Source organism: Stigmatopora argus, chromosome 1 (genome assembly GCF_051989625.1).
Source record: "Stigmatopora argus isolate UIUO_Sarg chromosome 1, RoL_Sarg_1.0, whole genome shotgun sequence".
NCBI lineage: Eukaryota > Metazoa > Chordata > Actinopteri > Syngnathiformes > Syngnathidae > Stigmatopora > Stigmatopora argus.
In genome coordinates, this window is record NC_135387.1 from 8,539,771 (window position 1) to 8,562,249 (window position 22,479).

Consider the following 22,479-nt stretch of genomic DNA (forward strand, 5'->3'; position numbering starts at 1 on the left):
TTTGACACCCCTGCCCGTAGATGAACTCCAACAACATCCACATATTGACCTCCGCTAGTCCGCAGACAGACCCACTACTGGTCCAATGGCAAGTCTGGTTATCGTTGGGATGACAACCAGTCGACTGAGTCATGGCTGGTATGTTCCTGCCTTCCTGTCGGCATGTATCCGTCTCTTCTCTCCTGCTTGCCTCTACTAGCGGAAGTGAGCCCAGAATGTGAAAAACAAGCCCGAGACAATGAAAGCATTTTTGTGACGCATAGAAGGCCAAAGTCATTAATCGCAATCAAAAAATGAGTTGCTAACCACAACGGAGTAACCACACAAGATTGCCTCTCATTTTTCTTCTATACTGACTCATTTTTATTTGTTTGTTTTTCTATTTTTTTAATTATTTTTCCCCAAAGTCTTTAATATGACACTCTGGTTACAGGCCAAAATCTCAAATCATCTGTGCGCAAGGTCAATATAAAAAAAGTTAAAAAGCCTCGACTGTGTCATGTCAAACAAATTAGATTTGTCGGGGTCCACAAACAGACTCACTTGCCATGCAATGATGAGAGTAGTCTGCTCAGTCAAGGATAATGGCTAAAATATCAAAAACTCATTTTACTGCACGTTCACACAAAAAGTTGGAAAGTAATGACTTTACACATTACTTAGAAAAGAAGGAAGTATGAGGAAAATCCCCAAATGTCTATTGTATGCATGTTGCTCTTTGTCCTCCATCCAGCAGTAAAATGTGTAAAAAGGCCGCTTTTCTTCCTCCCACCCCGTGTCGCCTCGATAACATTCTGCCCCGGGATGAAATATGTCTTTGTGGGTCTATTTTTTTCTTCCCTCTTCTGCAAACTCGTGCACTTTAGGCTCGCTAATATGAATATGAATGGAAATTCATCCTCACACATAACCAAGTCTTTGCAAACAAAAGATCTAGACATTTAGTGTACTGTCCTAAAATTTCTGGTGAGTCACGAACAAATAGTATGAAATTTTCAAAGAAGCAGTGGTCACTGGAGCTTCCGAATTTTATGATATTTTGACAGTTGAGATTTCATTCATTCCCTTTCCGTCATTGGATTAAAGAGGGGCTGAGATGCATTTAAATCACATGTGTCAAAGTGGCGGACTGGGGGCCAAATCTGGCCCGCCGCATCATTTTGTGTGGCCCGGGAAAGTAAATCATGAGTGCCGACTTTCTGTTTTAGGATCAAATTAAAATGAAGAGTATATATGTATATTAAATTTCCTGATTTTCCCCCTTTTAAATCAATAATTATAATTTTTCAATCAGTTTTTTCTGTGTTTTTAGTTCAAAAATCATTTTGTAAAATCTAAAAATATATTAAAAAAGCTAAAACAAACATTGTTTTAGATCTATAAAAAAACTGAATATTCAGGGATTTTAATCCATTTATTAAAAAAAAATCTAAATATTATATCTAAAATGGGGTCGGCCCACATGAAATCGAGTTGACGTTAACGCGGCCCGCGAACCAACCCGAGTCTGACACCCTTGAGTTAAGTCGATTTATGTAATTGGTATGGCAAGTAGTGTATGTGATGTGGCATTGCGTGACATTTAAACAATTATGAATTATCCAGTCATAAAGTCCTTCTAGCGTCATTTTAGTCAATGACGATATATATTGCAGAAATACTATGTAATTACCTCTACAGTGGAGATATTTGTTAAAGCAATGCAGCAGAATGGAAACAGTAATACAGGTGTGTGATAAAACACCACACAATGCTAACATATGGTGCATGAATAAAACAAGCTGTTAACTCATTGGTTGCCATTCATGGTAAATGGAGTTTCACTTGAACAGCACTTTTTCAATATGACGTAATCCATCTGAAGTGGAATTATAAATCAGTGGCACCTCATAGAAGAAACCTTTTTTTCTATCACCTCTACTGTGGAGATATCTCTTAAATCTAAAAATAGTAACACAGGTGTGTGATAAAACACCACATAACGCTAACATATGGCACATGAATAAAACAAGCCGTTAACTCATTGGCTACTTGAACAGCACTTTTTCAATATGACGTAATCCATCTGAAGTGGAATTATAAGTCAGTGGCACCTCATTGAAGAAACCCTTTTTTCTATCAATGTGACTGCCAGACAATGTTGAATGAATAATAAAGAAAATGAAAAAAGAAAGAAGAGGAGATAAACACACACACACACAACCACTTTCTATTGGAAAATATTTTCCTACCAATTAAAATTTTACTAAATTGTGACATTTTTTAAATAAATGGCCCATAACGTCTTCTTCAGCCAGTGGTAATGGCAGGTATGAGCAAATGTAAAATCCTTCTCTCATGTAAGTTGAAGACAGCTTTTGTCTTACAGCCAAAAACCACTTAAGCCTCACCACATCATTACAAACAAACTCATACCATATTGTCATAGACTACACAGCTCACGCCACACAACAGTTGGTTACACTCATTATTCATATGCCCATGAATAAAAAAATAAATGATTTCTGAACAGATGGTTGGTTGTTCACATCTTTAGAAATTCATTAGCTTTAGATCCATTTTTTACCCAGACCCAATTCTACCAAAAGGATTGTTTTTTTTTGTGTCATTTGTGTGAAAGTGTTGTTTCTGGTTAACAAATTACATCATTTTGTTTGTTTATCTTCTTTAATCCCCTATAATATTGAGGTGGATTGTTATATAGCACCATCTGGTGGTAAATGTTTCCATAACAGTTGAACAATGAGCTTACAATCAAGGTGGATTTTCTTTTATTATCAAACAATGGTTTTTTTGTCGCGTATAATGTCTGTAGTGAACATATAATGAGTTCATACGTGATCTTTATCATGTTTAGAGGGTAAACACAAAAGCGTGAAGCGAATTTGAATGTTGTTCATACTCCAAAGTGTGATCAGAAATTGTGAAGTGAAGAGAAGCAAGCAAAGGTCCACACGGGTAAGTTGACCCTAACTTTGGCGTGTTTCAGACAACCAGGCTGACAAGGAACAGACATTCCAGCTACTTCCCGTCAAGTGTTGGTCCTGATTAAATGGAGCTGGCATGGTGATTGTCAGGCGTGTGCAGCATTTGTGTTCTTTTGCATGTTAAAGTATGCTGCAGCGCTTTTTCTTCTTCTTCCCACTTGGCCCATTTTTGTCCTTGCTCTCAGCCATTTTCTTCTTCCGCACCTCACGCATAAGGTCAAAGAACACCTGAGAGAAAAATGATCAGTCAAAAATGATCATTCAACACAAACACTCGTGCTTGTGAAAAGTGAATGGGTTTAACTTTGGCACTACATGTCGAGTAATAGGTACATTTCATTTTCACTTTAGAATTAGTATACTGTGGAAAAATGTCTAGCGGTTCAGTTGATTGAATGAACAGATCTTCAAAGTTTTCTTTGATTTCTTTCAATTTTATGTTGGTAAATGACTACCTTTATTATCCTTTTTGTGTTTAAAATGCAAGTGTTATCTTAGACTGTAAACGCACCACATGCGTGACTATAAATCATAAATTTCGACATCTAACATGGATGAATTTCATTTAAAAAAATAAAAAATAAACGGTCAAGAGGTAACATTTCTTTTTATCAAGTTTATGCCTGTCCACCAAGCAGATGGTTGTGGATTAGATCTATATCACTCGTCTACATGCCTAAAACACAACTATGAAACAAACGTTTTAAAATGAGGTAAGGGAAGTCAGTCCGACATTGGATAGTTGCTTGACATTCAGAATGGAATGTTCTAAAATAAAGATATATAACAAGTAATCAATTGTTGGCTACCCCATCCATAAAACCCATGGTAAAATATCTCAGCATTTCCTATTGATTTCTATTTAACAATATGTATATTTTCATCAGACAAATCGGGACCATTCATACAAATATTCCACCACACTGGTGCAATGTGAACCAAATCCATGTGCACATCTGAACTTGATAAAAGTAGAGACTATAGTAGAAAACTTTTGATGCCGATGACGAGATAACTTTCTTTTAGAAATAATTTACGTGACATTTAGCTGTTGTTAATTCCCTGAATGAAACCAATCTAGTACATTCATGGTTTATTCCCGTTAAATCTCATACTGCATTTCCAATTTATTTTTTAATTTAATTGTTGATTCTGCGGAAACAAGCCAATTCTTATCAGTGAGAGAAAAACCTTTCTAACTTTGAAAGTTCCCAGAATATTTGTATGTATGTACCTTATCCACATTGGCTCTGGTCTTGGCTGAAGTCTCCACATACTGAATGCCCCACTCGTTGACTTTAGCCACAGCCTCATCAACAGAAACTTTTCGCCGATCCTCCAGGTCTGCCTTGTTCCCTACTAGCAGCATGGGTATGGCATCTTCTTCTTTCACACGCAAAATCTGCTCCCTACAGACACCAGCCGTTTAACATGCTTGTTTGTAGTCAGGTTACGGCCATGATCAAGGGTGGCAAATTTACTAACACTTATGTGCTTGGACTTAAAGTCCCACTATCGCAAGTTTCTACTCACTAGTTATAGGCTATAATTTTGTCACAGTATTGAAAAATAAATGATCAAGACTCACACAGATCCATAAATATTGAAATTGTGAAATAAAAATAATTTATGTAACGGTTTACCTCTGCATAGTTGAAACTGAGGACGTAATTGAATGTTAGGATTCTAGCAGAGGTCGTATGACTTGATGGAAAACAGTTGTGGGGACTGGTTGTCTTTATAGTGCGACGAGTTGGAATACAAAATGAAAAGTAGGTCGGAGGAGTAAATAAGCCCTGGAGAGCATGATTTTGTGGATTTTTTTTAACCAAATAAGGTCAAACTGGAGGCAGAATCACCATAACATGGAGAGAGTGGATAAGAGAGAAAATGAGAAAAAGAGAGAAGCATCCCGGGCTCCATTAACATCGGATCTGATGAATGGTAAATACAGTGGTACCTCGTCACACGACCGCTCGTCATATAATATTCTCGTCTTACGACGGAAATTTCAATCGAATAATTCGCCCGTCATGCGATCAAAATTTCGTGATGCGACCAAGCCAGGTGGCCATGGCACTGTCTTTTTTGCATATCTTTCGTGTATAACAATATTTACGAGCACCGAATGAGTTATTCAGACCAGGAAACGCACAACGCGCATGCGCGGGGAAAAGAGGGCTTTCTGGATAATAAAGTATACTCGTGCACACAACGCCGACAGGTAATGGCACTCTTTCTCAGAATAAAACTTTACCCACAATCAATACGTGGGTAAGCTCAGCTGCTGCATTTCCTGTTATTTTTTTCTAATACGAGGAGTATTATATTACTTCTCGTTCGCTGCTCATAAGAACATCAGGGGCACTGGCTCGCAACTCCCCGCAATAGCATCCACGGTAGCAACTCTATCATAGGCGCCGTTCGAGGGGATGCGAACACAGATGCTACAAGCTAAAAGGGAGCCGCTAGCCAGCGCCCCCGAAGCTCCCATGAGCAGCGGAGCGATCGCTGATAAAAGACTGCTGCTCGTTGGCAAGTGGTTGTGTGTTATCCGATTATGAGGACATTTGTGTGCATCATTTTCGGAATATTTTGAAGGGAATAGTACAACAGCAAACAGCCCATCGATAGCGAACGTGAGGGTGGAGTGTTTGTTCCGTTTACGAGTGCGTTGTGTGGAAAAAAAAAACGAAGCCCCCCGCCCCTTTTGTGCCCCTCTCCCCTCGGCGAAATCCGCCCAATTTTAGTTAGATTAAACACATTTTATTTCTATTAAACCACTAGTTATGTGTTACTTTGTTAATAGATGGGGAATTAGAAGAAATAAAACATTTTTTCCAATCTAATATCCTGTTTTTGGTGTTTTTTCAGAGGGCTGGCACGAATTATTTTTTTCTTCCATTCATTTCAATGGGAAACGTGCCGCTCGAGTTACGAGAACCTCGTCATACGATCTCAGTCTCGGAACGGATTACGATCGTATGTCGAGGTACCACTGTACCTTACTTTTACGCCTGTTGACTTTACAAGCATAGAAATTGAAAAACTAATAAGCTACTATCGGAAAATATCAAACCGGAAATTTTTTACTGTTGCACTTTTGGCAAAGGTTTTGTTGTCATTGTTTACAACTCTTCATTGGCAACACGTTTTTTGTCAATTTGTTAAAAGGAGTAAAATGTTTTGATCAGAAACAACAGAATTACTTACTCGCAGTTTGGTCGAACAGTCAAAAATAGAGACTTATATTGGCAGTGTTTGTGCTTGGAGAAATTTTCCACAACACACGTATGAACCAGGGCAGCCTGTTGGTGCAAGCGGTTAGGGCGTCGGCCTCACAACTCTGGGTTCAACTCCAGGTCATGTCCATCTGTGTGGAGTTTGTATGTTCTCCCCAGGCCTGCGTGGGTTTCCTCCGGGTACTCCGGTTTCCTCCCACATTCCAAAAACATGCATGGTAGGATGATTGGACACTTTAAATTGCCCCTACGTATGGGTGTTAGTGTGAATGATTGTCTGTCTCCTTGTGCCCTGTGATACGCTGGCCACCAATTCAGCGTGCCTCTGGCCCGGAGACAGCTGAGATTGGTTCCAACACACCCCGCGACCCTAATGAGGATAAAGCCGTTCTGAAAATGAGATGAGATGAAATGTATGAACCAATGATTCAATTTCTTAGAAGAAAAACAACAACAACAACAAATAAAACACTCGTTGCCAACTTAATAAAACTAAACTGATGAGCCTGCCTTTGATTACATTACGTTCAGTGACTGACTCTGGCTACCTGTCCAACAGCCCCATTGGATTAAAACTGTGATTTGCATTTTTTTTTACAACCAAAAGAACTATGAGTTGTGGCTCAGTTAAATTTAATCTATCAAATTTAGTAAAGTACCCTCTGAGATGATAGTGGGACTTTAAATGTACATGGGTGAGTAGTTAATTTCACCTGAACTCTGATGTGGCCACGAAGGACTCATATTCTGTAATAGAAAAGACGAGCAGGAAGCCTTCTCCGCTGCGGAAGTAGTTGTCTCTGATGGCAGCGTAGTCCTCCTGCCCTGCCGTGTCCAGAATGTCGATCTGAACGTCCTCCCCGTCAAGTACCACCTTCTTCCTGTAGCTGTCGGCTTTGGTGGGCTCATAATCTTCCACAAACTGCAAGTAAAGAAGCCAAGGTGAGAAAGGGGAAACACAAGAAAGGATACGGGACAACAAAATGTTGGGATCTCACCTCATCGTACATGAACTGCAGTGTGAGGGCGGATTTTCCCACGCCGCCGCTGCCCACCATGATCACCTTGTGGAGCACCAGAGATGTCTGGTTTTTGTTTTTGCTTGAGGCCATGATGCCTCACAGCTACTACACCTGTGCAGACCGATGCAAACCATCGTGGAGAATTTAGTTTTTGAATCAAGCAGCATTAAACTTTACATTTGAAGTTATTTTGTCCAATAGGTCAATGTTTTAGGGAGACAAATATTTATCACAAAGCCAAACAAGTTCCAATGTAATGTGGCTGTTAGATGAATACATTTTTGAAAGTAATTTTTTAACTCCTTGGCTGCCATTGACAAAGATAGAAATCCAAATCATTTGAAGTGGGAGGGGTGGCAGCGAATAATTGATGAGTTTAACACTTTAACTAAAAAAGCACTATAATAGTAATAATAAGTGTCAGGCATAACTTGACAGTCACATTAAATAATAAGGGGGATGGTAAAAAGTTGAGTATACTGTAAAACAGTGACGGGCCGTGCATTTCACACCTAGGCCTTCAGTAGTGCTGTGTGTGAATCAATTCAACCCTCAATAAGTATTTTATGGCTATAAAACCTTTAATGCAGCTACAGCTGCGACACATAAAAAAGAATCAATAATAACCTAAAAATTTTAAATATTACACACCAAAAATTATTTTTATTCAATAATAATAATTATTGAACCAAATGTTGGAATAATGATTCAAACCTTTTAAATCATTATTAGTAATATTTAATTAAAAAAGGAAAAACATCTTTCAACAAATTCTGCTTACAACTTCGAAGGAGATGCAATGTGACGCCGTCTTAGTCCCCAGTGCATTCTGAATTGCAGTAACTGAATCATTGTATTTAATCGCGACATTCGAAAAACATGGTTATGTAATCAGTACAATAACACTCTCGCTGGTTAGAAAAACAACAGTGTGAGGAATGCTTTCAAGGTAAACAAAGCAGTATTATACTGTAAGCAAAGCCGTATTTTCAAATCTGCTGGTGGAGTCTCGTCATAACATTTGGTAGAAGTGTCCGTAACGCCGTGACCTCTTTTTCTTTGCCCTTGAGGAGTAGACTGTGCAGGAAAAAGTCCATCTTCCCATGACTTGATTTATAGCCTTACTACTTATTGAAAAATGCTTACAACACATATAGAATATTCCATAATAATTCTAACAATACACAAAATCCATCCTCCTTTCTTTCCTCAAGAAGATTTCAATTACTCTGTCGTACAGATTATACGTGCGTTTCAGGTCCATCAAGAAGTTCTTTTCCATCGCCATCAAAGCTAATGCTGACAGTCGAGTCTGTCCTGTTGTATTTCTGGCATAAGTTTTGATTCTGTTTCGGGCTGAAAATGTCCGTTCGACACGGGGATGGTCACTGTCAAACCCACTAATGTGTACAGCCGCCCCATGCTCTCAGTCAGATTTTTCTGCTGAATGAAGTCAAGGAGATCAGTGGGAGATTTTCCTGTAAAATCATCCGTGGCATACATTACAATCAGTTCTGTTCTTAGCTGAGGAGGATCGAAAAGTGTACCGTGGCTCTGCGCTAAGATGGAGAAGGCTGCATGTGGGAAAGTTTTCTGGTATTCCCGAAACTTCTGCGGGTTGAGGAGGGAAAGAAACATCAGTCTTTCGTGGTCTTGAAATCTTGTCCACGTCTGGCAAATAATATTGTCCAGAATCCTGTCGTGGAGTTGGTGGTAGTGCGCGCGAGAATCTTGCGCTTGACCTCTTCGTGCGCTTGGAGCAACTGCACTGCGTTCAGTGGCCTCGTAGATTTCCTCATATCGGCTCCTCTCACGCTCAAATGTGTCACAAAACTCCTTTACCCTTGCAAGACAAAACTGTACATCCAGTTGTTGTTCTGTAGTATTGAAAAAAGCATGTCTGAATGCTCAAAAATGCCATTAAATGTGTGAAGCAAAAAAACAAAATTCAAAATCATCCAGATGTGCTTTAAATCCATCAGCACACCGCACAGACTCATTCACCATTAGAGACAAACAGTACTTTTATTTCCCTTCTGATCTCTTCCTCCATCACTTCAGCAATAGCAGTGATCAGGTTGTTTTGTATTTTGCCCAACGTGCCACTAAACACTTTATTAGTGGACAGTTGGTAATGTAAATCTGTGTTTCTCTCCGCAATGAGGGAAATAAGTTCCACATAATTTCCTTTGTTTGGGGATGCAGCACTTTCATCGTGTCCCCGAAATGAAAGTTCCTGCTTGCCCAAACAAATGAAGTGGTCTATCAAACTTTTTAAGATTACCCTATTTTTCTTTACCTTTTCATTGTGGCGCTCCGTTTCGCTGCACACTTGCTCGCTGAACTGTAAATCCACTCGGGTTTCCCCAAAAGTTTTGGAGAGCACCCTTGCTTATGTCCGGCAGTGCTTTGGTGTTTCCTTGCTGCTTTTGTTAAACAAGTCAAATTTGCAAATCCAGTGTTGCTCCAAACACCATGTTGATCGGTGGCAAATAACAAGCACTCCCAGCAATAACATTTGCAGTGTTCCTCGGAGCCCGTGAGCCAAGGGTAGCGCTCGTAGTTACCGAACTGAAAATGGCGGACAAACCCTTTTCCCGGTTGTAACAGGCTTGCTAGCTTCGGAGTTGACCACCCTTTCTTAATAATGTCCATTTTTTTCTGAAAAATTCAGTCTGGAAATTTGCTTTGTTAGCAAATCTGCAACCAAATCCATTTGTTTTCCTCCGTCGGCCATTGTGGGTGGAGTTTGCGAGCACTAGTTGGCTCACTCTGGCTTTGGCCCGCCTACTCTATCACTAGCCAATAATAGTTGGTGAAAGCGATGCTGTATCCCTACGCCTGCGAGAAGGCAATGACGTAACCCTACGCCTGCGAGAAGGCCTTGGTGTCACCAAATCAAATTCTGCTTGGTTAAAGGAACAGCCTTATCAACGCTTGTTTAATGCAGCAGAGCCTGCAGAACTGATTGTAAAGGCCTTGAGGCAGATTTCTGACCCTTGCAACAAATAATGGCTGAAATAATAATAATCGGGCAAATGTGATTGTTTAAATGCTTCAATATGAAAACACTCATCTGGAAGCAGTGCAACCAGGGGGAAAGCAATGAAAGAAAGCTGACAGACAATTTGGAATTATTTAATAAGTATTCATGGACAAAATATAATTAACATCAGTCTGTGATTCAGATATTTCTTAGGCCAGAAGAGAAGGCCTTGAAGGCCCTGACGGCACACCACTGCTGTAAAATAACAATTAAGATATCGTAGTCTTAATAGTGCGTTCGTGAATCAAACAGACAGCCAATCAACGAGTTCCGACAAGTTGGCAAATAATTATTGTACGTTACCGCCCGCAAACAAATGACCAAATGTTATTGGATTACATTAGTTACGGCAACGCCCCCGTTACTCCTGATTGGCTACAGTCACTGACGCTCACGTGACAAACTGTCTCAGATAGCGCTTTCTTTCCCTCAGGGGGAAGACGCTTGAGTAAAAAACGACGCTGCACCTTGTCAGCAAAGCGAACAAACAAGCAGCGATTCAAAATTGTCAAGTAAATCCATCTTACCTCACCAGTTAGCACTTGTTTCACTTATTTTCAAAGTTATCCATGCAGGGTAACGATAGAAAATCCAGTTGAAGTAGCAGCAGACTTTTTGTGCCCCACCTTGTGTTGTGTCCGAGGCAGTCAAAGAGTTAAGAGTGAAGATGAGGACTTACTCTTACAACTCATAATGCCACCACGCAGCGAACTTGCAACTTTCCTTTTTATGGGCATGCCGCACATTACACAGCTTTAAACTTCCGATTCCGGTGTTACTCATTCGGATTTTACACATGAAGTAGAAATGTTTAAAAGACATGTGACTTTTTTTACGAGGCTCCATTCCCTTCACCACTTCACGAATGTGTGAAAAGGTCGCAGAGTGAGACCTCCTGTTTACGTCTTTGGAAAGAAAAAGGAACTTTAACGGGATATGACGTACAACATTGCGAACTTTGTTCCAATGGCTCACTTCTTCCCTTTGTCATAATTAATTTCTTCATTTGGGAATTTTTCATACCCAGATGCGCATTAGTTGAATGAAAGTGGGACATTTGACTTTTGTTGGGTTTAACCCGTTATAGAGCGCTGATCGGCTGCCAGTGACGGGGCCAGATGTTTGATCCATTTTAAGAGAGGCTGGCAGCAAATGGTCACTTACAAACACCCCAGTTGGACTTTTAATACCGCCCATGGCAATGACAGATATGCATCCGGAATGACCCCTCAGTTTAAATGTATTGAACTTTTATTATTGGCAATGCCAGGCAATTGGTTAAATATCATGTATTTTAAAAAAGCTTTAGTGGTACAGTGATACCTCGAGATACGAGCCTAATTCTTTCCGTACTGCCTCGTATGTCGATATTCTCGTAACTCGAACGAACGTTTCCCATTGAAATGAACTAAAAACAAATTAATTAGTTCCAACCCACTGAAAAAACACCAAAAACAGGATATTGGACTGTAAAAAATGTTTTATTTCTTCTAATCACCATCTATTAACAAAGTAACACATAACTAGTGGTTTAATATTACCAAAATGTATTTAATAGAACTAAAATTAGACGGATTTCGCGGAGGGTCGAGCGGGGCAGACTTTTTACACCGGTGAATCGTAATATAACATAAACAAATTTAAATGAACTTGGATTACGATGCAGACACACTCAAAAATAAGTTTAATCTAACCTTACACTGAACTTGATAAAACGCAACGCTCCGCTCAGTGCTCGCAGAGACATTACAAAGAGGTAGTTGCGACCAAAGATATTACACGAAGAGTTGCGGGGGAGAGAGCCAGTGGCCCTGATGTTCTTATGAGCAGCCAACGAGAAGTAATATATACTGCTCGTATTAGCGATCGCTCCGGCATTCGCGCTGAGTGACGGAAAAAAACACTGAAAAAAATGCAACGCTCCGCCCAGTGCTCGTAGATATCTGTTATACACGAAAGAGATGCGGCAAAAACGACAGTGCGTTATGATGATAAACAGCCTCTCATGTCTTGGCCCCTGGCTTTCTCGTATCTCGAAAATTTTCTCATATGTAGAGATAATTATTTGCTCGAAATTTTATTCGTATCTCGAAATGCTCGTATGTCGGGGTGCTCGTATGTCGAGGTACCACTGTATTGGGGTACATAACCCATTATTATTTGATCAAATTAGTTTCCATTCATTTTCTGGACCGCTTATCAACCCAAGCGTCGTGGGGGTGCTGGAGTCTATACCAGCCAATTATAGGCACTAGACAGGGGACCCTCTGAATTGGGTGCCATCCAATCACGGGGCACAAGGAGACAGACAACAATTCACGGCCTCACTCATGCCAAGGGCAATTAGAGTGTCCAACCCGCCTAGCATGCAGGTTTTGAGAATGTGGGAGGAAAGCGGAGTACCTGAAGTAAACCCATGCAGGCCCCAGGGAGGACATACAAACTTCACACAGGTGGGTCAGAACCCACTGAGGATTGAACCCTCAATCTCAAAACTGTGAGGCGAACGTGCTAACCACTCTTCACCGGGCCCCATAAACATTCATTCTTCTCCCGGTGGTGGAGCCTATCCTACCCAGCTGACTTTGGACAAAAGGCAGACTGTGCCCTAGACTGGTCGCCAGTCAGTCATTAGGGCACACAGAGAGACAGACCACCATCTGCACTCACAATCATACCGCCACTAGCGGAATTGAGCCCACGCCTGCCGGCAGCGAAGTTGGGCGAGTGAACCCCTACACCAGGGGTGGCCAACTCCAGTCCTCGAGAGCCACAATCCGGTCTGTTTTCCATATCTCCCTCCACCAACACACCTGAATCAAATAATCAACTCATCAGCAAGCTGTCCAGAAGCTTGATACCAATCCCGATGATTTGATTCAGGTGTGTTGGTGGAGGGAGATATGGAAAACAGAGCGGATAACGGCTCTCGAGGACCGGACTTGGCCACCCCTGCCCTACACCATCAGCCCATAAACAATATACTAAAATAATACAGTAAAGATGATAAATAAGGATCTATAATACAAAAAAATATGTCCACTTATGTGGTTATCATATTCTGGGTAATTTAAGCCACACTTACCAAATCGTACCAATCGTTAATATTGTGGCCAATGTGAACAGTTTTTATGGAGATAAACTTTTTTATTATTATTATGAATGTTTATTTTTTATTTTTTTAAAGTATAGTCTGTTGCTCTGTAAAATGTTAAGGAGCAAGTGAGCAAGTGCAATTTATTTTTAAGAGAAAAATTATATATTACTAATAGTCCCAATGGCAGCGGCCGCTGCCTCTTAGTTTTAAAATCTCATCTCATTTTCTGAACTGGTTTATTCTCATCAGGGTCACAGGGGGTGCTGAAGCCTATCCCAGCTGACTCTGGGCCAAGGGTGCGGGACACCCTGAATCGGAGGCCAGCCAATCGAAGGGCACAAGGAGACCGACAACCATTCACGTTCACATTCATACCATGCATGTTTTTTTGGAATGAGGGAGGAAACCAGAGTACCCGGAGGAAACCCACGCAGGCCTGGGGAGAACATGCAAACTCCACACAAGTGGACTGACCTGGATTTGAACCCATGTCCCCACTCTGAGAGCCGACGCGCTAACCACTCATCCGCCGCGCCGCCCTGATTGTTGCATATAAAGTACGTAGTATATTTTCAAAATAAAATATCGAAGCAGTTATAGTGATTGAAAGAAAGATGGCACTGTTTCCCCACTTTAATCACTTCTGATGAGTTAACTACAGTAGGTGCCTTGATTAAATTCAATGGATGTATATATATTTTTTATATGTACGGTCAAATGTTAGGAAACATTTGGAGCCACCCAACTTCCAAAGATTGGGTAAAGAACAAAACTCTGCACTTGTGATTAGAAATCTGAGGCGCCCGAATAAAACTAGAAGTTTGTTTTGCATTTTCCCAATGTTTCAAATGTATTTTATTTGTCTAAGACAGGGGTCGGGAACCTTTTTGACGAAGAGAGCCACAAACAATTCATATTTTCCAATGTTATTCCTTGTGAGCCATACTACGAATTTAAAAGTCAAAATACATACATGTAAACGAGTTCCTTTTCATTTTTTTTTTGTAATTTCACCACTTTTAAAGTGGAAAAAAATGAATATTTTTTAAAAGATTCTTATGCTTTTGCTAATCAATGAGAGGATGCATTCCAGAAGAGTCTACTGCAAAAATGAAGATTAAAGCAGTTCTAGATGTAATATCTCAGTTCGGTCACCAGCAATTTCCATATTTTAGCTCACAGGTTAGCAAAGAGCCAGATGCACCCATCAAAAGAGCCACATGTGGCTCCCGTGCCATAGGTTCCCTACCCCTGGTCTAAGACATTCACGTGATTTGAAATCATTCTAAAGCACCCGAGCGTCAAGATGCCATTACATAACTCCCGTGTGCAATTTATTATACCCACTCTGACAAGCATAAAAAGGGGGCAAAGACCCAGGACTTGCGTACGGGGTCTTGTTTCACATTTTAAAAAAAAAGTTGAAGTGAAACGTGAGGAATCATTGAGAAATTCTCCTGAACTCCGCCTGCACGCCATCCCTGGCCCCGCCCACTATGATCTATAAGGACCTGGTGGTGTTGAGCTACAGGGTCCCAGATGCCAGAATGGACCTCTTCGTCCTCCTCCTCGGCCTCTGTGCAGCAGCAGCCGTGTTTGGAAACTTCTCAGATGGTCCAACTTTTCAAATGGATTCACATGTTGTGGGATACGTTGAAAGGTTCGGCTTAGGTTAGGCTAGAATTTCCCCTTTACTGATGAAGCGTGACTCTTTACAGCTGTACGAACACGAGTGGAAAAAGGGTTGACGTGAAATAACATGTAACAAAGTGTTCCCTGGACTTCAATTTGGACTTTCTGGCTTGAAGTGTGACCAAAGCGGGGAACAAAGTTCTTTTATTCCTTTCTCAAATAGAAAATGACTTGTTGGCTCTTCCGATTGGCTGTGCTGTCGACTTGCGTCCTCTGCATCCTGTGCACCGCTGCGCCGAGTCCCGGGAGCGAGGCTGAGGCGGACGCGGTGGTGGCGGTGGAGGCGGACGCGGATGCGGACGCGCGCACGACCCCGTCCCGGGAAAGTTGCGCGTCTTGCGGCGTCGCTCAAGCGGAGGAGCGCGCCGAATACGGCCGGCCCGACGCGGACTTTTTGGAGGCAGTCAAAAGGCACATCCTGAACAGGCTGCAGATGAGGAAGCGGCCCAATATTACGCACCCGGTACCGAAGGCGGCCATGGTGACGGCCTTGAGGAAGCTCCACGCCGGGAAGCTGCGCGAGGACGGCCGGGTGGAGATTCCCAACTTGGACGGCCACCCGATGAGCAATGAGGTGCTGGAGGAGAGCTCGGAGATTATCAGTTTTGCGGAAAAGGGTGAGTCAGTTATCGTATGCGTTTTGTTTCAACGTTCATGAGAAACATTAAAAACGAGACAGCTCTTTGAATACAAAAAAAACACAAACTTGCCTGCCATTGAAAGCGATGGACGTCCAATCTGTTTAAACTGGGAGAGTTGACAGTGCAGTTCACATGGATTGGACAGCCGTCAGTGTTAATGATTGTTGGTTGCCAGCCCTTGCAAATGAATAAAATAAAAGTTCATGCTAATTTAAGAATGCAATTAGAAATTCATATTTTCCTTTTAGCAACCTTTGAGTATTCCTAACTCATTTTATACATTTAATACCATCATCTTGAAACGCTCATTACCACAAGTTTGTGGGCTGCCCTTCAATTTCTGAGTAAACTGAACTCACATTGATACATTTTGTGCAAACTTCACTGTAGTGTAAATTCCGAAGCCTTCAAAATCCCACTTTGTATTTATTCTAACTAAAGTCCAGTTTACTTAAAATTATTATTATAACCAATGTTTTTATTTTTACGTAGGTTTTTATCAAATTGTGAACATTTTAATATTATTGGACGCCACAGTAGCATCTTCAATGCGAACAATGGCAGGACATTCCAGAAAAAATACAAATGTTTCAAAAATCCTTCGTTGATAAAGGATAACCTGAATAAAAGTTGCAAAACAAACCCCTTTAGAGATAAAATGCAAACTACTGGACTGAAAAGTTAAATACAACTGAATTTAGCCAGTAATTCTTTGACGGACCACTAAAGGGAGCTCGTATACTACCGTTAGTAGTTGCGTTGCACTTTTAGAAACACAAAAAGTTTCAGCTTTAGACAAAGTATTGTCTCATCAGCAGATGGAACTTTTTTTTTCTTTTTTAACCTGTATTTATTAGTGTATTTTGTTACATACACCTTCTCATGACACTCACTTTAAGTCACAGTATTAAATTGACACCTCTAATTTGAACCATTCCAGAAGAGAAGTGATGAGTGAAGAGCAATGATGTCAGCTTTGACAAGCTTTTATTGTCAGATGTTTCTGTCTACAATGGCTTAGTCAAATGGCTGCATTAGCACCTCAGTCGGAGTCATAAAGTAGTGAGGTAATATTTGACGTCTTAAAATTTGCTCTACACATCACCCAAACCTGGTTTCTTGTGCCGGCTTGGAACTCTAAGTGTGAAGCTTTAAGTTCTTCTTAGGTTCTCAATGTCAGTCTCAATTGGCTCTTCTTAGAGTTCACAAAGTTCACACCTGAAGAATTGCTCTAATCTTCTTCACCTGACAGCTGTCAATCAGCATGTATACTATACCTGGACTGAACATGTAGTCTTCCATGCTCTGGGTCCACAACCAATGAAATTGTTCTTGAGGTTAAAGCAAGGTTTTAGTGACCTGTATCATAAACTTGCCATTTCATTATGGTCCTGCCTTGAGAAAAGAGTACTCCAGTTCATAGATTTGATCAATTTTCCTGCTCTGCCTTTGGAGTGAAATCTGAGCTACTCAATGCAATTCACTTCACAATAAGTGAGCAGTTCTTCCAAAAAAGGCCTCTCGAGCTTTTATATGTCACTTTAAGTTTAGTGTCACTCAAACAATTAAGCAACATTGGCTAAGGAATGCACTCATTACCTTAACACACAAACGGAATTGCCAAGTGAAGTCACACATCAATAACATGCAAGTGCAATATTATTGCGTCTTACCGAATCAATGCGTATGAGTGACTTTTCAGTTTTTCTGTGTCACTATACCATAGTACTACCTCCAGAGGCTATTATAGGCAAATCAGAGGGCAATCAGCACTATGAATTCATTCATTTATCCTCACAAGGGTCATGGGGGTGCTGGAGTCTATTCCAACCTTGAACATCCTGTCTCACTGCACCCTCCGGTTGGCACGGTCGACGTCCACAATGGCAAAAAAAAACAAGTACCAAGGATGATAGAAATTATTTATTATTATTATAACAACTTGTCTCATTACAAGTAGGAGGGTGAGATTGAAAACGTGAATATTTATTTCTCTGAATGTTCGGCACCAGGTGGCTCGCAGACCGGCACCGGTCCATGAACCGGTGATTGGGGTCCACTGTTCTACAGTACACTAAATGAGGAATTCAATGGGATGCAGGAGATGGAAGTTATTCAGGTTTTACAATGTCCATTACAGGGGACACATTTGAACTATTGCAATTAAGGAGGAATTGCCCATACATTGGATTGTTTTTATACACTATATTTTACTACATCAGTTGCTGTTTGAATCTTCCAATTCAAATAGATGGGACAGGTGTTGTCATCAGCGGAAGCCAATTAAGTAAAGTAGATGAATCAGTTTAATAGGAAAATTGGAAAAAAAGAAAATTGGAATGGAATATTTCTGTACTATGCATTTCTGTTTGGATTTTGAATGGACTTGGTAAAATCAGATGCTTGTGAAACGGCTTGAAAACTAGGGGAAAAAAATCTATATCGGTACGACTTTTCTGTTAGAACAAAAAGGACAAATCCGTTTTTAGAAAAAAGGGGAAGTCGATGCACAGTATTTGCTTTCCTTGGTCATAAATGTATATGGTGGGCCAGTTTTGACCCTTTGGGTCTAGAGTTCAGCAACTGTTTTTAGAGGATGAAGAGACTGTTTTGTCATACATTTTCCTTTCAATGCTCTGTTGCGCTTGCTGTTTCCAGATGACCTGGTGACATCCAAGTCCAGTTTGTTCTTTCTCATCTCCAACGAGGGGAACCAGAACCTAGACATTTCGCAGGCCACACTCTGGCTCTACTTCAAGTTGCTGCCTTCCCCTGTCGAGGTACGCTCACGGCGGAAGGTGACGGTAAAGGTTTATTACCAGGAACCAGGCCTGAGCAGCAAGTGGAACCTGGTGGAGAAATGCGTCGAGCTGAAACGCAGCGGCTGGCACACTTTTATGCTCACCCGCGCCGTGCGCCTGGTATTTGGACAGGGCGAACGCCGCCAGAACCTGGACGTGCGTTGCGAAGGTTGCGAGGGTGCAGGCGTGCTGCCTATTCTCCTCAACCGCAACGACGAATCGCACCGGCCGTTTTTGGTGGTGCAGGCCCGGCAGGTGGACCCCAAGCATCGGATTCGAAAGCGGGGACTGGAATGTGACGGCAGTGCCAGTCTCTGCTGCCGCCAACAGTTCTACATCGACTTCCGACTCATCGGTTGGAACGACTGGATCATTGCGCCGTCCGGTTATTTCGGGAACTACTGCGAAGGGAAATGTCCTGCTTACATGGCGGGCGTTCCCAGCTCGGCGTCGTCCTTCCACACGGCAGTTGTGAACCAATACCGCATGCGCGGCATGAGCCCCGGCTCAATGAACTCCTGTTGCATACCGACCAAGCTGAGCACCATGTCCATGCTCTACTTTGATGACGAGTACAACATTGTGAAACGAGACGTTCCCAACATGATTGTGGATGAGTGCGGCTGTGCTTGACCTTTCAGTGTGGCTGCTCCCCTGCAGAATCAGAGCCAAGAGGACCATGTAAAAAAAAAAGTGGACATCCAAACGTGCACTTCCGTATAAGCCTGTACATATATTTATGTTTGTTGATGTACATTGGTACCTTGACTTACGAGTACTTGGGTCTTCCCTCGATTAAATTGTGAGAAATTTGAGATCCATGCAACCTTCTGGAACCCCGCCACTCGAGTGGAGTAAATTACAAACAAGAAAAATATGTGCCACAATCACAGATGCACTTTGAGCTGTTTGTTGAACAAGTCAAACAACACAATCAAGACAATACACGATGAAAGCGCTCTCAAGCAGCTTGAGGAAGACGCAAACATTAAACTAACTGCATGGTAAACAAGCCATTGAAGCTGGAGATGCAGTTTGTGAAAGCACTTACGAGGCCCCACCCATTAAAGACTCGCACAAATACCAATGTGTGTGTGTGTGTGTACGTAGGTGTGCGTGTGTGTGTGTGTGTGTGTGTGTGTGTGTGTGTGTGTGTGTGTGTGTGTGTGTGTGTGAAACACGGGCTGATTTACACTTTATTTTTCTTTACATGTATTTTATTTTTCTATTTATATTCACAATGCAGTTCGACCTTTCCGAATCAAAAATGTATTTAAACACTGTTTTTGAGGGCGTCCTATGGTTTATTACCAACTCATTTCATTGAGAAAATCAATTTGGTATACAGTGGTGCCTTGAAATTAGATGGGGCTGATTTGGGGGCATCCGGCAGTTTGGCAAATGTAATTTGTCAATACTCTAAAGGTTTTAAGGTGTTGTTTAAACTCAACGCCAGGTAGACTGATTTACAGTTACAACACCAATATAGCACCTGCTAAAAGTGCGAACATACAATGGGAAACATAGGCACCTATGTGGAGATGGAGTTACCCTTTAAGGATAGAAATGGTGGGGAAACACATGCAGACAGACAGTAGCTATGATACTCACAGACGTGTATTCTTTATCCTCTGTGAAGAATGGGAAAGATTTGTGCTATGCTGAAAAACTAAGAGAGGGCCCGAGACTCTCTCTACTGTACTGTATATCCCCATGTCTGTCTTATATTGACCACTGGTGGCCATGATGCACACGACTAATTGAGCAGGACAGTGCGCCTTTAAGCAGAATGTATGTCAAAATGTGTTTATTTCATTTCATTTCAACTGAATTATGTCCATAGGCTGTATTTTCATACAAGTAAAATATAATAGTGTATCTCATCCGTTGATGAATATGATTTGGAAAAAAATGAGTTTTTTTGGTTTACAAGCATCACTACGTAATGACATAGACTCCCAACCCAAGACACCACTCTACGCGTAACTCAAGATACAAGCTTGTAAAGAGAACAAACCAAACTCGTAAGTCAAGATACCTTTGTCTTTGCATGGTCATGTACTGGGAGTCAACCTCGGTGACCTCACAGTTATTTCTCATCAAAATCACAGACCGCGAAAGCACTTGCAATATGAAATGCATCCAGTGAACGTTAGGTGGCGCCTCACCAGTCAAAGACACAAGTGCCACACAAGCTATGCAACATATTGAGCACGACGCAGACAGGCTGAACGCCAGCGACAAACTATCAGTATCAGCAGTTCTTGAAAAGTATGCCTGGTGAGTAGTTACATTGCTTTAGGGCTCTTTAGTTTGCTTGACTGACACTCCCGTGTTTTTCTGCGGCTTAGCTCAATACACCATCATCATGCCTCTTGCAATCCCCACCATTCCCATATTTTAGAATATTTGCACTGGGGAGCTGCAAAGCTGCCAATGTGGAACATCCAATTTTTGAAAAAAGTTATTTTTCTAAAACTGCATTCAAGGAACCAAAGAGGTACTGTATATGAGCGTTATCATGAGAGGCCTAAACACTGTCATGTGAATCATTATCATCATCTTTATCCCTGCCTAGGAGATGTCCCTTTTTTTTCAAAATACACTTTTTACTAGTTCACTTCCTCTTTTCTTAGCCTCATTTAGAATAAAGCACGTGGTCTGTGTACAGTAACATTTCAATGTTTTCTTCATGTTGCAAAATAAATTTCTTATTACCGACTTGTTTGTGCTTCTTGCATCACGTGATATTTACATGCGTCTACAAAATCTCAGACTGGAATGTTGGGATGGTCTGGGGCTTTCCAGCTGCTATAAGAAGACATTTAGGCATCAACATGGATGACATGATTGATTATGTTTGTGTGAAAGCTGAACAAGGAATCGTCCGCTTTTAGACCGTGTGCTCGTGTAACAAAAACATAATGTGTCCAATTAAAACCCATCAAGCAGACTTTTATTAACAGGACATGACACATATTTTCACCACTTGTGAACAAGCCCTTACAAGTCATTTGACCAGACATCACTATTTGGAAAACAAATACTTGAATAATGACTTTAGCATTTTTCTCGACCACTGCAGTTTAACTTATTCAGGGTCAAAAATGTGCTTTTACATCTTTTACGTTTTTCACAAGGAGGGGTGTAGGAATGTTTGAGGCTGCTCTACAGTGAATTCTTAACTCAAAGACAAGGTCAACATGGTCAATGCAGGAATAATTAGGTGACTTTTCGTTCTTCCGTCAGCCAGCTAATTAAAAAAAACGTTTTTATGAGCCCTGCAGATCTACAGTAAATCTAACTTCTATGTAAGAGACTGAAGATTCTAGTTTTGACAACGCACAATGTGCTATGAGTACCACCAGTAGTACGCAGGTGCCTTCTAAAGGTACACGAAAAATGTACTGTAGTTTAACTCTTTAAATAACATTACTCTTTTAATTCACTATAGTCCATCTTGCAAATACAGTTAGATTATATTCAAAATAATCTCCGAACCATTCACATTATTTTTTTTGAACAACCACATGTAATATCGCCTCAGTGCTTTATAAGCCTAGCGGGAAACCAGGATTTTCTTTCCCTTCCAACAGACTAAAATAATGCTAAAAAAAAGCATTAAGAGCAGGAAATTTTTTACCTGCATCTGGTGGTCGATAGGTGATCAAACCTTTCCCAGCTTTGCCATTGCACTAAAAATTCCTGTCTAGCGTAGTGAAATTTCTTGGCTCAGGAGAGGCTGCGTATTTATTTTTCCTAATTTCTGCGAACAGTGTAAGCAGGTATATCAATCTATAAAGTCAGTTATGTGATTAGTTTGCTTGTACTGATCCATCATGCAACATGTACAAGTTGTAGAGGTATTTCTTCAAGCTCTGAGTTACCTGGTTTTACTCGTTGGCCTTATTTGCACTTAAGTTAATTTATCCAAATTTTCAAAATGATCAG

At 41.0% G+C, this 22,479-nt stretch overlaps 2 protein-coding genes across 3 annotated transcripts; one reads left to right on the forward strand and one right to left on the reverse strand.

Annotated features, from left to right (window-relative positions):
* Nucleotides 1-2,754: 2,754 nt before the first annotated feature.
* On the reverse strand, nt 2,755-10,991 carry LOC144076276 (ras-related protein ralB-B-like). The gene is made up of 5 exons (XM_077603990.1): nt 10,825-10,991; nt 7,228-7,362; nt 6,943-7,151; nt 4,222-4,396; nt 2,755-3,215 (listed from the first exon to the last, which is right to left on the reverse strand). The coding sequence occupies exons 2-5, from the start codon at nt 7,339-7,341 to the stop codon at nt 3,108-3,110; spliced, it is 606 nt and encodes a 201-aa protein (XP_077460116.1). The 5' UTR covers nt 7,342-7,362; nt 10,825-10,991; the 3' UTR covers nt 2,755-3,107.
* A 3,934-nt stretch (nt 10,992-14,925) lies between these two features.
* On the forward strand, nt 14,926-19,343 carry LOC144086152 (inhibin beta B chain). Of its 2 annotated transcripts, XM_077615983.1 has the most exons (3): nt 14,940-15,054; nt 15,250-15,703; nt 18,386-19,343. In XM_077615983.1, the coding sequence occupies exons 2-3, from the start codon at nt 15,253-15,255 to the stop codon at nt 19,159-19,161; spliced, it is 1,227 nt and encodes a 408-aa protein (XP_077472109.1). In that variant the 5' UTR covers nt 14,940-15,054; nt 15,250-15,252; the 3' UTR covers nt 19,162-19,343. The 2 variants fall into 2 exon arrangements, with proteins under 2 accessions (XP_077472100.1, XP_077472109.1); XM_077615974.1 differs by having other exon boundaries at nt 14,926-15,703.
* The last annotated feature ends 3,136 nt before the right edge of the window (nt 19,344-22,479 follow it).